Source organism: Gadus macrocephalus, chromosome 15 (genome assembly GCF_031168955.1).
Source record: "Gadus macrocephalus chromosome 15, ASM3116895v1".
In the NCBI taxonomy this organism is placed as follows: Eukaryota; Metazoa; Chordata; class Actinopteri; order Gadiformes; family Gadidae; genus Gadus; species Gadus macrocephalus.
This window is the reverse complement of record NC_082396.1, coordinates 16977467-16992882: the sequence shown is the minus strand read 5'-3', so window position 1 is coordinate 16992882 and position 15416 is coordinate 16977467. Positions and strand designations below refer to the sequence as shown.

The following is a 15416-nucleotide window of genomic DNA, read 5'->3' as shown; positions in this document are numbered from 1 at the left end:
GGGTGTAAGCGCTGCCCAGCAACAATCCCTTTCTCCTCCATGTCGCGGTTCAGTCTGCTTCAGATTGATGTGGACGTGGAAGAACCAGGAACGTCGGAGAACCCAACGTTGTTGTTTGAGATTCATAATATCGGCTCACACAGCTTTTGGCCGTGATAATATATATTATATGATATAGATATCTACGTATAATATGATATTATTTAGATATAGAGCTCCAGGACTCCCGTGTGTTCTACAATATTTACAGAACACGGCTAAAGGCTGTGTGCGCCTCGCCATTGCGATACATCCACTGTAAACAGAGCGCATGGTACCGTGGCTGCAAGCTGCTCAGGGCCACACCCCCACCCTCCTCCTTGACCTGCTTCGCTCCTCCTCATTTGCATTATAGCTACAGACACCAAAACAGCGCATCTGGGGGAAGCTCAATGTGCAATGTGTGGCTGTAATTCTGCACCACGGCTGAATTTCGGGAACATCTTTGAATACTGTGTTAGTGGCTCACTAATACCTTTATTAAAGCATCCATAAAATAGCATGTCATGGGTCCTTTAAATTGGACATTTTAATGCTAATTGAATTACTTTAATTGTGGTAGGTCTACATGACTGCAGACAAAGGAAGGCCAGACAAGATATGAGATGCAAGAGTAACTCCACTTGCCTCTTTCTCCCTCTTCTCTTTGTAATATTTCTAGGCCCGGCCTTAGGGTAAGGCCGGCGATGTCCGAGCTGAATTCAAGGGCATCTTCCTTAGGCCAGACAGCTTCGTCAGCCCCGGCAGCTCGTCCAGGTACATCCGTGCTGATGTGAGAGTTGTAGCCTGGTGGTCTAGCAGCTTCTCGGCCGTCCACTAACCTATGGACTTTTTTTATGAACTTGGATTTATGGGACTATTTATTTATGTATTATGAACTCTGTTTAATCCTCTGTTGCTTCTAATAAACTGTTCCTACCTGAATTGGCACCTGGAGAAGCACTGACCTCGTCACCTGAAGCCTGGGGAGGACCGTCTGTGGAATAGGATCCGGCGAAGTCCTTTTCCTCAAACGCGGAGGGTATAAAGGCCAGATCCCTGGACTAGAGAATCCGGAGGTGATGTTCTTCACTGTTGGAGCCTCTGGTAAGGCTTCAGCAACGATGGAGGGCACATCATAAATCGAGATGTTGATACCTGGGTGGCTCCTCATCCACCTGTCCGCCGCACTGTTTACGTACCACTTTAGGGGGCCAAAGACACTAATGTCCATTGGCTGCAACCTGTGGGTGCAGTGGGAAGGGAATGACAGCAGCACTATGCCGTTGGCTCTGCAGTAATCGATTGCTGTAATTGACTGGTGGGACGGGTGATTGCCCAGCAGGAGGAGCAGCTTCGAGTCCTTGGACACACGGGTGTGCCTGGTGAAGTGGGCCAGGTACAGGAGGAAGTCTGGCTCCTTCATCCAGCCAGTTGGGTTGCCGGTGCCAGCACAGCCAACGGGTCCACCCCTCAGGAAGTGGTCTTTGAACCGCTTACGGGGGAAGATAAAGAATGGCGGAACAAGGTCGCCCTGCACATTGCCTGCCAGGGCAACTGTGACCAGGGTCCCCCTCTCCGCTGAGGTCACTGACCCGAACTGCTTCTACCCCATCTGGGCGACGACACGGTCTGGCACCCTGACAGTGGTGACCCCTGTAAATAGTTGTGTGAGCAGTTGTATACATATAGTTACGTGTATATAGTTGTTTTCATATTTATATAGTTGTTAGCATAGTTTCTATTTATGTGTATATAGTTGTTAGCATAGTTTCTATTTATGTGTATATAGTTAGCATAGTTTCTATTTATGTGTATATAGTTGTTAGCATAGTTTATTTTTATAAATGTAGTTATGTGTATATAGTTCATATTAAATACCGGTTTCATCAATTTTCCAAATATCCTTGGCCTGGAACTGATGCCGGTCCATCACTGTCTTCAAATTTTGGTAGAACAAGTTGACATTGTTTTGATTGAAGCTGGACAACCGTTGTTTGCTAGTGGCCTCTGAACGCCGAAGGGAGTGGCTGCCACTGCGCTCCATGAAGGAGGTGAACCAGTCCTTCCCCGCCATGCTCTTCCTCGGCCAGGATGCAGGGAATGGGCAGCTGAAATGCACTGCCAGCTCTAAGGCAAATTTTCTGACCTGAAGGGGTCATAAAAAGTTGATGTTCATTTGTGTGTTTATGTTATTTGTTCATATTTATTTATTAAAGTATGTGCATAGCATACATGTGTGCCTGTCCTAAAACTTATGTAGCCCTTTTCACAACACTGACCTCATTAGGGGTGAGCCCAAAATAAATGGCTGCTGCCCTCTTCAGGTAGTCCCTGACCTTTCCCTCCTTCTCAGTATTAAAAACCCTATTGTGCGGGTTATAGCCAGGGGACCTAGCCGCTTCACTGCCCTCCGCTTGCGGTAGCGTGACAACGTGACATGGTTAATGTTGTTGGCCAATGCTGCCTGCCTCACTGAGCTCCCAGAATAGACCTCGCTGCAGGCCCTGGCATACACCCCTGCAGGAACCAGCCCACGGGAGGTGGTTCTCCTTCTGACTCGCGGCATTTTTCTCTCTTGGTAATAATCTGTTGATGCATGTGATAAACACGTTTTGTTCATTCAAAAGATGTTATTAATTCAAAGCTGTTATTCATTGCAAAACATTTATTAATTATGTGATTTATTCAGGTATTGATCACGCAATGTGCGCGCAATTACGCAGGGTGATGTGCGGGACGTTTGAAACAAGTGTTTCAATCGTCCCGACAGCAACCGACTACTGACACTTAAACCCTTTTTACCTCTAAACTTCAAAACTCTGACATTGCACACTTTAGCACAGGTTTAAGTTCTAATTCATCTGTTGTATAGTCATATTATTATGGCGTGAAACAAAAAACACAACTATTTATTAGAAAAAAACTACCGCAGGAAGGATTTTACTTACCGCTCTCGAAAACAGGTTCGCGGGATAACATTTGAACGGTGTGACGTCATTTGACGAAATCTCCCGGGGTTGGGTCTTGCGTGCTGAACGTAGTGACGAAATTTGACGTGAAGCCTTGCGTGGTTTTCAAAGAAATCGCTGTGCGTTTCAATCGTCCCGTGTTTCAATCGACCCGGTGTTGTGCCAAAAAGTGATCAGCTGCCAGAAAGTGATTTCAGCCGCGGGAGCGCGAACAGCCTGTTAAAGCTTATTCAAACTGGGTTCAAACTGACACTATAACATTCATGTGGGCTATGTGGGGTACATAAGAACAAATTCAGTCTCTTTTATCAGCTTTAATCCGTTTTAAAGCGAAAATATGTTACACTGGAGTCGTTTTCCTCCTGCCAGAAAATGATCTCAAGCCCTCTCTTGGTACTGAAATGTTTTATATGCCTTAAAATGAGTTCATAGCATTCAGGATCACATTATATAGATTATATCGCATCCAGTGTCTATTACCAGCTGAAACACCTTTACATGGGCAAATATAAGACATTTCCCTCCTGCCAGAAAATGATCTCAAGCCCTCTCTTGGTAGGCTACTGAAATGTTAAAGCTAATCTATATCGCCTCGAAACGTGTGTGCGGCAGCAAAGTCTGATCAGTCATACTAGTTAATAGCACTACAGAACTATTGTCCGCTGTATTAACAAAGGTATTTTAAGGTGACTGACAAGACATCGATGTTGTAGCCTACGGGGATCGACGTCTGATCAGTCATACTAATGGCACTACAGGACTATTGTCTGCTGTGTTAACTAAACTTATTATTGTTTAATGGCCTATTCCAGAATTGGAGGACATTTTCTGTCACACCCATGAAATTTCAAATAATCCATGAACAAAAATACTAAAACATGCACTTGTTGTGTAAATTATACTTGTCCTGAGACAAAATAAATATAGTTGTAGAAAAAGTGGTTCCAAAATATTATTTAAAATATCAAATACCGGTAGCTCTCGAGCACCCCCTAAAATGGCATTTTTCTCTTGTCCCACCTTCTTGATGACCAACTTGCATGTCAAATGTAACAGTTAAAATGAGTTTTAAATCTACTTTTTTTGGTATGATTTTGTTGATATATGTCTTTTGTAATTGTTAAAGTAATTTGTCTAATCATCAACATATTTTAAATAATACAAATTATGCACTGAAGTTGTGTCCCACAACATGCGCCGCAACCCTGTTACCGAAACCAATTTAGCCTGACAGTGGAAGAGAAAAAACAGTGAGTCACATGACACAGAGGAAATTACATCATTACACCATTTGCTAGCACCATGGGTAGACCAAAGGTAATTCCTTTCTTCTATTTTTCATATTTTTCAGCCTTGATTGAATGTGTCACTCTGACCAACGCAACCCTGTTAATCATATTATCAAAATGAGACAAATTAATTTCAAGTTTTCTTTCTTTATTTATATAGGCCTAACTAAGTTTGTCCTTGACCTTGACTTAACATCACATTCCACAGCTAGCATCTATTCATGAGAAAAAGCTAACATTAGCATTGATTTGCAACCCTGTTACTTGCAACCCTGTTACTGTAATTAGAGTAACAGGGTTGCACTACAGTAATAGGGTTGCATCTCCTTCAGTTCACTCAGAAGGGACAATCTATTATCTATAATAAAATTAAATGTGTATCTATAATTTAGCATGATCTACATGTTTTAAATGTATTGCCATATTTTCCAGAATATAAATTGCCATTTTTTTTCTTGGACAACTACCTGGATGGCATTATTACTATTATTACTATTACATTATTACTCAAAATGAACTTGACTGGGTTTAAATCATGTTCAGATCATTTTCAATAGGTAGGAAAAATTAAAAATTTGCACACCATTGAGCGCTGCTGAAAAGCAGAGGCGCTACCGTGCCAGGCGGGATGCTGATGAACAGAGGAGACGGCAGTACTTAGAAAAAGAGAGAGAAGTGGAGGAAAGATGTAGAAACAGGGAAGAAGAAAAAGCAAAAAGACTCCAGTGTGAGAGCACAGCGTGCCCAGCGAAAAAGGTGGAAAGAGGCTCATAAGAGGAGTAATGCCAGGAAAAAGGTACTTGAAGGATTAAACACCCCTCCAGTCAGCCCTGATCCTCCATCCAGGCCAGAAATTCGAGTCAGGCCAGAATCTCCAGTCAGCTCTCAACCTGGGACTTCAAGGTCAGGACATAAGTTTAGGTTATTAAGGAATGCAAGTGAGTGTAAGCACAGATCATAAGGATATGTAAAGAAAGGTAAAGGAACTGTATCTGTACAATGAACAGTGAAATAGGCATCTCTTTTACTTGATAGGTACTGTATAATCCTTAATTATTACAAGTCAAAAGATATCCATTTTCGATAATGAAACAGTATTGTAGCTATCAGTATGATGTTTGCTATGACTATCAAGTACCACTGCATGCACCATGTATTGCTAGTACTTACTACATATGTATCTATTAATTACTGGGTAACTACCTTCAAATAAGTTGCTTCTGTGAAATCAATAATGAAAGTGTTCATATGTTTCTTTTAGGCAACGTGATCTTGGGAGAAGAAACAGGAGGGCTGCCAAAGCAAAATTAAGCAGGGAGTTGCAGAAACTACAGGATCAGTTGAGTAAAGTCGAAAAACTAGCAGAAAAATACAGAAAGGACTCCAACGATCAAAAAAGGACCATCCATCTCCAAGATCCAAAGTCAACAAGTTGCTTCGGGAAATCTCGGGCCCATCCCTAAGGAGAACCCTGTTGTTCCATACAGCAGTAGCTGAGGAAGTACGTACCAAGTACGCACATTCAAAGAGTGAGAGTCACAGACAATAGTCACAATAGTCAGGAATAGTCACCAGCAAAATCCTGAAGAAGTACAGGCTGCAGAGATTGGCAGAAGAGGTTTTTGGATTTTCAAGGAGGAGGTGGACAAAAATGGCAAATGAAAATGTCTGCAGGTACCAGAGGAAGAAGCACGAGGGGATTGCTGCCATGCTGAGATCAATGGTGAGATTCTTCTTTACACGTGACGTGATGATGTCAGCAGGATCACAACTGGAAAAAAGCAAACGGTGACAAAAGAAAAGAAGAAAATGCAGAAAAGATTACTAGTGGATTCAATGAAGAACCTCCATTTGAAGTTCCTTGCTGAGCAGACCAACCTCCGTCTATCATACTCACTGTTCTGCACACTTCGCCCCTACTGGGTTGTGCATCCAACACTGGCAGATCGTGAAACATGCATGTGCAAGCAACATGAAAATCTAGGCTTTATTGCCAAAAAGCTTCACCAGATGCACATCATCGACAAATCCAATTTGGAGAGCCTGACACAAGCCATCACATGTGACACCACAAGCAAGCAATGTATGTATGGGGAATGTGAGGAATGCAGCAATAATACCTATGCACTCACAAGCCACTACAGAGCCACCGATCGTGTCTCCTACCTTCAGTGGGCCACTGTGGACAAAGAGCACAAAAATGATCCTGGAGCAGCCTCAAAGATGACTTTGAAAAAAGAATTTGAATGCTCCCAAGAAAAGCTGGTGGAAACGTTTGCCATTTTGCTCCAGAAGTTCAGGCGCCATCTCTATAACATCAGGCAGCAATATGCTTTCTCACGGGCCCTGAAGCCGAACCTCCCTGCAAATGAATGTGCAGTCCATATTGACTTCTCAGAGAACTACTGCTGCAAGTACAGTGCTGAAGTACAAGCTTTCCATTTTGGTGCATCACACCAACAGGCCACTTTGCACACTGGGGTTTACTATGTGGGGGAGGCATCTGCCCCTACCTCCTTTTGCACTGTATCGGCATCCAGACTGAAGGGACCACCTGCCATATGGCAACACCTGGAGCCCATCCTGAGGGAAATCCGAGAGAGATTCCCGGATATGACAACCATCCATTTTTTTAGCGACGGCCCCATTGCACACAGTACAAGCAGCATGGTCATTTGTACCTCTTTTGTACTGAAATTTTCAAGAAGGGGTTTACAAGAGGAACCTGGAACTACTTCGAAGACAGCCATGGCAAAGGTGCCCCAGATGGTGTGGGTGGCACATTGAAGAGGAGGGCCGACAGGCTTGTCAGCCAAGGAGTTGATATTCCTACGGCATTGTCCATGTACCAAGCTCTGAGTGAGGGACAATCAAAGGTGAAATTGTTTTACATTCAGGAGCAAGCTGTGGAGGATGCAGTGAAAGAAATGCCAGCTGACCTTCCAGCTGTACCATCCACAATGAGCCTCCACCAGGTGGTCACTCTTTCACCTGGGAAAATTCTCTACTGTGACGTCAGCTGCATGTGTTCGGCAACAGGGAACCTCGAGTGCGATTGCCAAAAAACAAAGTGCTTCAGTTTTAATCCCACAGATGACCACACAGAAGACCCCATATACAGCAAACCAGAAGAGGTGGAGTGGCACAGTCCAGAGGTTGTGGGGAAATGTTGTGCCCTGGTGTACGACCACACCATCTACTCAGGGATCATCCAAGAGGTGAATGAGACCCACTGCCAGGTGAAATGTATGCATAGAGTGGGGGAAAACCGTTTTTTCTGGCCGTTGAGGGAAGATCTCCATTGGTATCCCTTGGAAGTTGTGCCAACCCTCATTCCTCACCCAGAGAACGTTACCGCACGCCACATGGCCATCGCAAGAGAGGTAGGGGATACTCTGGCCAGCCGCGAAAATTAAATCTGAACATTATAACACCAGTTTTTTTAAATATTGATCAGTTCATTCATTTTAATGCCAGGTTGTCGGCATACTGTAATATAACTATTTTTTTAATGTTTGTCCATTGAATATTTGATCAGATCCAGTTTGTGGTCTTGTTGACATGTTTATTTTTTGGATCATTCCTACTCATCCTGTTGATCCTTCATCGAAACAATCTATAAAATATTATTAAATTCCATTCCTGTGGTCCTGAGTATTATTTTTGTCACATTTATGTCATGATCTACAATCAAAAGTAATGTTTCCATTATTCAACTGTTACTTTGAGCAACCCTGTTACTCTATCAACCCTGTTAAAATATAATTTTTATTAAAATAATCTTAAATAATTTTCTCAGCTCACAAGGGTTTAACTTATTGTCCTTTTAATAGTTTGAATGATTATATGCATAATGTATTTGAGCAAATATTTGAAAATAAATACTGAAATTAGTAAAAAAAAAAAAACGTGACTATTGAAAAGTTGGGCAAGATAGATTTCAAAAGTTGCTTAAATTAATATAAGTCAAGTCTTATCTGAAATTAAATGAGTATTCAATGTGAATGTGACTCTCTACTTAATGGTAAAGGACTTAGGAACCTGAAAAAAGTTTAATGAGTATTCGTAACAGGGTTGCACCAAGCATATAGCACACAACAAATAAAACATCTCATAAAAAGTGTACCTTTGATGCCTGAGCTGGACGAATCAAATTAATTGATGGTTTACCTGTTTTTCTTAAATACAAAACAGAAAATTATTGTTGTTGAAAGGGAGATTTTGAATCTCTATGAGAATATTTTAATAAATAAAAGTTTTATAAAATAAAATAATGCCCCTCCCACCAAGACACGATTTTAGTCTAATCGATTGTGGCTCTGTCACAATTTTATATCACCATGGACCTGGACTGGTCTTCAACCAGATTTTCTCTTTCAAGAAATATGGGACTTTTCCCGAAGGATTTTCGAACAGCCAGAAATCAAATTTTCGAAGATAAAACAAGAACTTTGACCTGAAAGGTGAGTTTTTATTTGTTTTTATAAAACAATATAAAAGTTCTCTGAATTTTTTGTTAATCTATTTGGATGCCATGAGTTGTTCACACAGGGCTACCTGTGACACAATTAATTTAGTAAATTTCCATTCAACTTTCGAGTGTTTTATTTAACTTTTGTACAGACATGGTGTCACGACTTGACTCAGGGACAGGGACTCAGAAGCAAAACTCAAAAGACGGCAGTATGTTTAAACCAAAAACGCTTTACTAGAAAATGGTAACAAAAAACGCTCTCATGGAGGATACAAAACTATAACAAAAGATGCTCGCTTTGGAGGATACAAAGCACAATTATATGCAGTAGTATCTGCAAGTGTCTTGGCACAAAAACCGAACAAATACTGGGGCTTGACAATACCCTGGGGACGCAGGACGAACTGACATTATACAAAGGAAAACAAGGGCTATTTATGCATGAGGGAAGGGAACACAGGTGAGACGAATCAGGGGCCGGGGAGGCAATCACAGTTGAGGAAGTCAAGTGCCTGTAACGAGAGGGAAAAGGGAACTACAAAATTAAACAGGAAGTGAATGACAAGACATGAGTGATTTTAACTTCGCTCAACAGAATTAACAAACTTTGCGTGACATGACAGTACCCCCCTTTCTAAGGACGGCTCCTGACGGCCCAGGCACCTGAGGATATTGCCTGTCAAAGTCCTCTATTAAAGTGCAACTTCACCCATTTCACTTAAGCTTTGTATTGTTAGAAACCCACTCATATTTTTGAATGGTCGAGCATCATTCCCTTATTTTCTGGAGAGACTGGAGAGATCCGTATCGATCTCCAACACTTCCTGTTTACAATGACGCAATATGACGATTTTTGCGTACAAGAAAATAGGAAGTGTAAGAGGGGATGATTCTCGTAAGACTACAACCACTAGTCCCACCCCCCTCTAGGGGTTGGGACCCACTGACGCTACAGACCTATTAGAGCAGTGCCAGTGGTTGGGACTTCACCAGCAGAAACTAACATCCACAGCGTCTGAAGCTAAGATAACAGAGGCTGTTGATAAAACTGAAGTACATTGGCGGAGGGTACTGGATCTGACATAGAAGATGGCACCATGCAAAAGTTCACCATTTCGAAAGAAATACAAACGAGGACTACCGTATTTTCTGCACTATAAGGCGCACCGGATTATAAGGCGCACCTTTAATGAATGGCCTATTTTAGAACTGTTTTCATATATAGGGCGCACAGGCGCATAGAATAGAAGATACTGCAGTCAAACGTTTGACTGGGATTGCGTTATGCATCGACAAGACCGAGCTGTGCTAAAGGGAATGTCAACAAAACAGTCAGATAAAGTCAAGCTTTATTAAGCGTTCTGACAACTCCGGTCACTCCCATGGTAACGATTTTCAAACGTTAATGTGCATATTAACAATATCTCATCAATATCTGATCAATATCAATATCTCTTAACAATAAGCTCCCTTTTTCAGTTCATTCCCCGTCTACGAATCCCTCGAATTCTTGTGTGTCTGAATTGAACAGATGGGCGAGTACGGCATCCAACATGCCCGGATCCCTCTCGTCATTATCCGAGTCAGTGTCGCTGCTGTTGCCTGGCAGTTCAGTGATTATTCCTGCCTTCGTGAAAGCTTGGACCACAGTTGAGACTGTTATATCAGCCCAGGCATCCACGATCCATTGGCAGATAGTGGCGTAAGTCGCCTGGCGAGGTCTCCCCGTCTTGGTGACATGTGTTCGCCTTCTTGGCCCCGTCCACACAAAGCCGATTTTTTGGTGAAACCGCATAATGCTACGGCCACACCAACCGCCGTGTTTGGGTGCATGATAGAGCTTAGATCGGGTTAGATTAAATAATCTCGGATATAAATAACAATAATCGGGTTAAATAACTTCACATGGTGTGTCTGGTGTGTTTCCAGCATTCGTAGACTATCAGCAGATAGTCCGCCAAGACGTTGAGGTTGCTTAGCAACCAGAGACGCTTAGCAACCAAAAATGTTTACATAAACGCATTTAATGGTGTAACTATGTTACTATTTCCACACAGAATAAAGAAAGATGTCGGCCGTATGCTTCTGTGCAAGCGTCACTACTCTCTGCCAGTGACGTTGTGTCAAGCTCCACGCTGATTGGCTATTGTGGCTAAGCATCACGCGTTGGAAGTTCAATTTTTTGAACTCCGGGCGTTGGTGCGTTGGGCCGGCGAATCCGGTGCCCGAAACCGCACATTTCTGAAACCACCCTCGGAGGTGGTTTCAAATCTATCCGGACCTATGCGGTTTCGTGTTAGGATTTGTGTGGACGTCTGAAACGCTTGATGGCAGTGGCTCCCCACCAGCTGGGGGACGTCAGAGTTGCGTTGAATCTTTTATTTATTATTTTATTTGTATTCTTTTTGTAGCTTTAAATAAAGCCCCTTGATAAATGTAATTACTAACTGTACATTAAAAAGTATTTCTGCTCAATTTAAAAGGTTGAATCTCCGCGTGACTGAATGTTTGTATACAGCGCGCAGGCTTGATGCACTCCACTTTTTTCTGTGGAGAACCAGCGCCTTGAATATTTACTACAGCGTTTCTACAGCTCGATTTTCAAGCAGTCTTGCGGTATCAGCCTAGTAGATGGAACAAGGAGGTGTCCGATAGGCGGAGATGATCAGCGGGAGTGGCCAGCGACGCTGTGCATCGTGGTGCATGGTGGGAGTTGTTGTCTTCAATCCACCAGCGCCAAAAAGTCACTTTCTGCCTTTTCTCGGTCAAGACGGCACCAAATTTGAATTTGAATTTATTATTCGACTACATATAGGACCCAATTTCAATACATATTCATGCCTCCACCGGTGAAATGCTCCTTTAAGGACCGATCCACCACGAAACTGAATGGGATCCAAGACCTCTCCTCTGGGCCATAACCCTCCCAATCCACTAAGAACTGCCTCCCTCGTCCTCTCTTAGGGCCCTTACATAGTCGACGCATCGCTACGCATACGCGTCCAAAAGGCTACACGACGCGACGCTTCGGCCGCCATTATGCGTCGACGCGTAGCAAAACGCCTCTTCCAGATTTTTGATACGCGACGCGCCGATCCATGCAATACCATGCGTTGTCGGTGGGGGCGATACTGCAAATATTGTACGTTAATTTCAACTATAGGTTATATTAACGGAAGAAAATTCGAATGAAATGGCGGGCGAAGAGGAAAAATTGTGCGAGCAAATTAGATTATATGAGCATTTATATGACACTTCATCCATGTTACATTCCAACAAGAATGCTTTGGAGAATGCGTGGAGGGAGGTTGCAAGTGCAATGGAAAAATCGGTTGCAAAAGTTAAAACAGACTGGAAAGCTGTCCGGGACAAATACGCCAGAGCGCATAAAAAATGGAAGATCGCGTGCAGAAGTGGTGCTGGGCAAATAACTTTCGGCTATCCTAATCCTGACCCAATTTAGCTGGTTGAGCGAGTTCATCCGGCACAGGTCCACCGAATCAAATTTTCCGGTATGTAGGCATAATCAACGTGTGTGTGTGTGTGTGTGTGTGTGTGTGTGTGTGTGTGTGTGTGTGTGTGTGTGTGTGTGTGTGTGTGTGTGGAGAGACAGACTGTTCTCAATGTATTTTGTAATGGTAGGCTATTTACTTGGTCAGGATGTTTGAAAACAGGTGTCTTTCTGTAGGCAGGTGAGGAAGACGATGAGGAGGAGGAGGAAAGGCCTAATTTGCAGGCAGATCAGGCACCTCCATCAACCCCCAACCCCGCCTCATCCCTATCCCAATTTCCACTTCTATCTGACCCTCTAACCACTACCTCTTCCACATCTCACCCTTCTACCTCTACCTCTTCCCTTCTTCCACCCCGCCCTCCCACCGCGACACGAGTGGCTTCTGCTACCTCTTCCTCCCTATCTGACCCTACCACCACTCTGATGACTTCTGCCTCTACCTCTTCTCTTCTTCAACCCCACCCTCCCACCACCCTGACTGCAGTGGCTTCGACCGTTCCTCAGTCAGTTACCCCATTATCTCATCCCCCTACCCCGACATCATCAGCCTCCCGTGGGGGTAAAAGAAAGAGGAAAAGCGTCAGGCCGAATACGGATCCATGCGAGACTGCCCTCCTCGATAGGCTGCAGGAAATTCGGCAGGATAGAGAGAAGGAAATGGAGAAGGCGAGAGAAAGGGAGAGAGAAAGGGTGGAAGAGAGGGAGAGAGAGAATGAGAGAGAGAGGGAGAGAGAGAGGATGAGGGAAAGAGACATGAATGACATTCACTTCTCCTTTACCAATTACCTGTGCCAATTCATGCGAACCCTTCCACAGGGCAAAGTGCTTTTTTGATGCGCGACATCAAACAGTTGATGCGGGATTATGAGCCAATTTAATCATTTTCTTCTCACCCGATATTCTTTTTATTACTTGCCTTATTTGTTTTAGCCGATTTTAATTAATTACGTAATGTTTTGTGTTCACGTTCTGTGTGTTCATGGTCTGTGTGTTCATGTTCTGTTTGAAACATAAGTTCTGTATATAGCCTCTTTGAGTGAATGAAATTTGGCAGTAGCTCGTTGTATAAACATTTTATATGGATATGAATTAATGAGTTTGACGTAAACCAAATTAGTTAACTTGTGTAATGTGATAACTAATAAATTAAAAGTCATGCTTCCAAGGGAAAAATACGTTTATTGGTCAGTGCGCATACCCAAACATAGCACATTGTACTGGTGGGGAAACACGCCAGCATCTGACAGAAAATAATCTGCCAGCTGGACAAGGGCCGCTCTTTGAGATGGTCTGGCTCTGCCGACCGAACACCGTGGTCCGTCGACCATATTCCGGTCCCCCTCAACATGCTGCCTCCACTCTCCAGGCTGGACCTCTGCGGTGTCAGCGGTCGTATCCACAAAGGAGGCGGGCATGTATCTGGCTCGTTCGGTGGATGCCAGGAAGTTGTGGAGAGCCACGCACGCCTTCACAATTTTCACCGCCTTTTCAGGTTGGCAGTCAATTGGACGGCCAAAGATTCGGAAGCGCGCAGCCAAAGGCATTCTCCACTACGCGTCTCGCCCTGGCCTGTCGGTAGTTGTAGATGCGCTTCCTATCCTGCAGGTTAGTACCTAATGAGAAGACAAATAAGTGTCATGCAGGAACACAGAACAGATGACTTGGCTGACTCCAACTTAACACGGCTTTTGAATAGTAATGGTCAAGTGTGCCATTGCGCGCACTGTGTGCCTGCCTGGGTAGGCTATGCATTTTTTTTCGTTAGACTAATTCATGTATAATTAATTAAATCATGTATAATTAATTAATGTGATAAAAACAATAAATAGCTATTCAATATTTTTATTCTCACCTGGATAGGGACGCATCAGGTTCACCTGTAGGGGAAAGGCCTCATCCAAAAGAAAAAAATAAGGACTGGGCGTTGTGGTGCCTGGTAGGACAGCAGGGGCGGGTAGATTGAGGTTGCCCTCTGCCAGTCTGGATCCGAAGGCACTGCGACCCAAGACACCTCCATCGCTCTCACGCCCGTATGCGCCAACGTCTACATAAATAAATCTATAGTTGGCATCAGCAGCAGCCATGAGGGCAATTGAAAAAAAACCTTTGTAATTATAGAAGTCACTTCCCGATCGTGCTGGAGCTCTGAGTCTGACATGCTTCCTGTCAATCGCCCCGACACACAGGGGAAACTGCCACTGCCTCCAAAAGTCCTCCGCTATGTCCTGCCACTGACCGCGGGAAGGAAAGGCCATGAACTCCCCCTGAAGGGCGTCCCAGATGGCAGAACACATCTCCTCCACGATGCCCGACACAGTGCTGGTGCCCATCTTGTAGCTGGCCGAAAGAGCTTGCAGGCCGATGCCGGTTGCCAGGTACCTCAAGGTAACGGCAAGCCTTTGGGAAGCCCCGATCGGGTTCCGGTGGTTTTGGTGAGAGTCGGGAAGATTACGGATGACTCGCGAAAGGAGATCATCGAACTTTGGCGCCGACATACGAAAATATTGGAAATGCCTCTCCTCGTCCAGGCTTCGCATTGGAAGCACCAGAGAAACAAATTCCCCATCCCGATCTCGTGTGGTATTCAAAGGGCGCACATACCACCGCCTATCTCTGCGCTTCCTGCATTGTCGTTGCCGATGTAAAAGGAGCAATAAAATGCACTCTTCTTCCGTAGACATTTTGATCGGAATGGCACTCGGAATGTCACCCGCAATATAAGCCGCGAAACACCGGTGATTCTGCTGCCGCCCGTGGCGTGAGTGGTGCATTGCATGTAATGCTTTGCCCGCGTCGTTTGCGTATGCTGTGTAGACTATGAAAGGAAGCGCGTCACTCGCGTCGTTTACGTGCGTTGCTCGCGTCGACTATGTAACGGCCCTTACGGACAGCCAAAAGCCTTTTGACAGCGTATGTTGGGCCGCCATCCACAATCCGGGGGGGGATGGGGGCTTGGAGGCGGGAACCAAGGTGCTCTCGGTGAGTGGTTTGACCTTGCTGACTTGGAATGTGGGATGAACTTTCAGAGACCTGGGGAGTTTTAACCTCAGACACAGGAATAACCACATTGGACACTGGGAATGGACCAATAAACTTGGGAGCTAGCTTACATGACATGACATGGAGAGGTAAGTCCTTGGTGGCCAGCC

General features: G+C 44.2%; 1 protein-coding gene across 1 annotated transcript; it reads right to left on the bottom strand.

Moving 5' to 3' along the window:
* Positions 1-13767: 13767 nt before the first annotated feature.
* LOC132473673 (uncharacterized) lies at positions 13768-15094 on the bottom strand. Its single transcript, XM_060073884.1, has 2 exons — positions 14120-15094; positions 13768-13880 (listed from the first exon to the last, which is right to left on the bottom strand). The coding sequence occupies exons 1-2, from the start codon at positions 15036-15038 to the stop codon at positions 13768-13770; spliced, it is 1032 nt and encodes a 343-aa protein (XP_059929867.1). The 5' UTR covers positions 15039-15094.
* Positions 15095-15416: the final 322 nt, after the last annotated feature.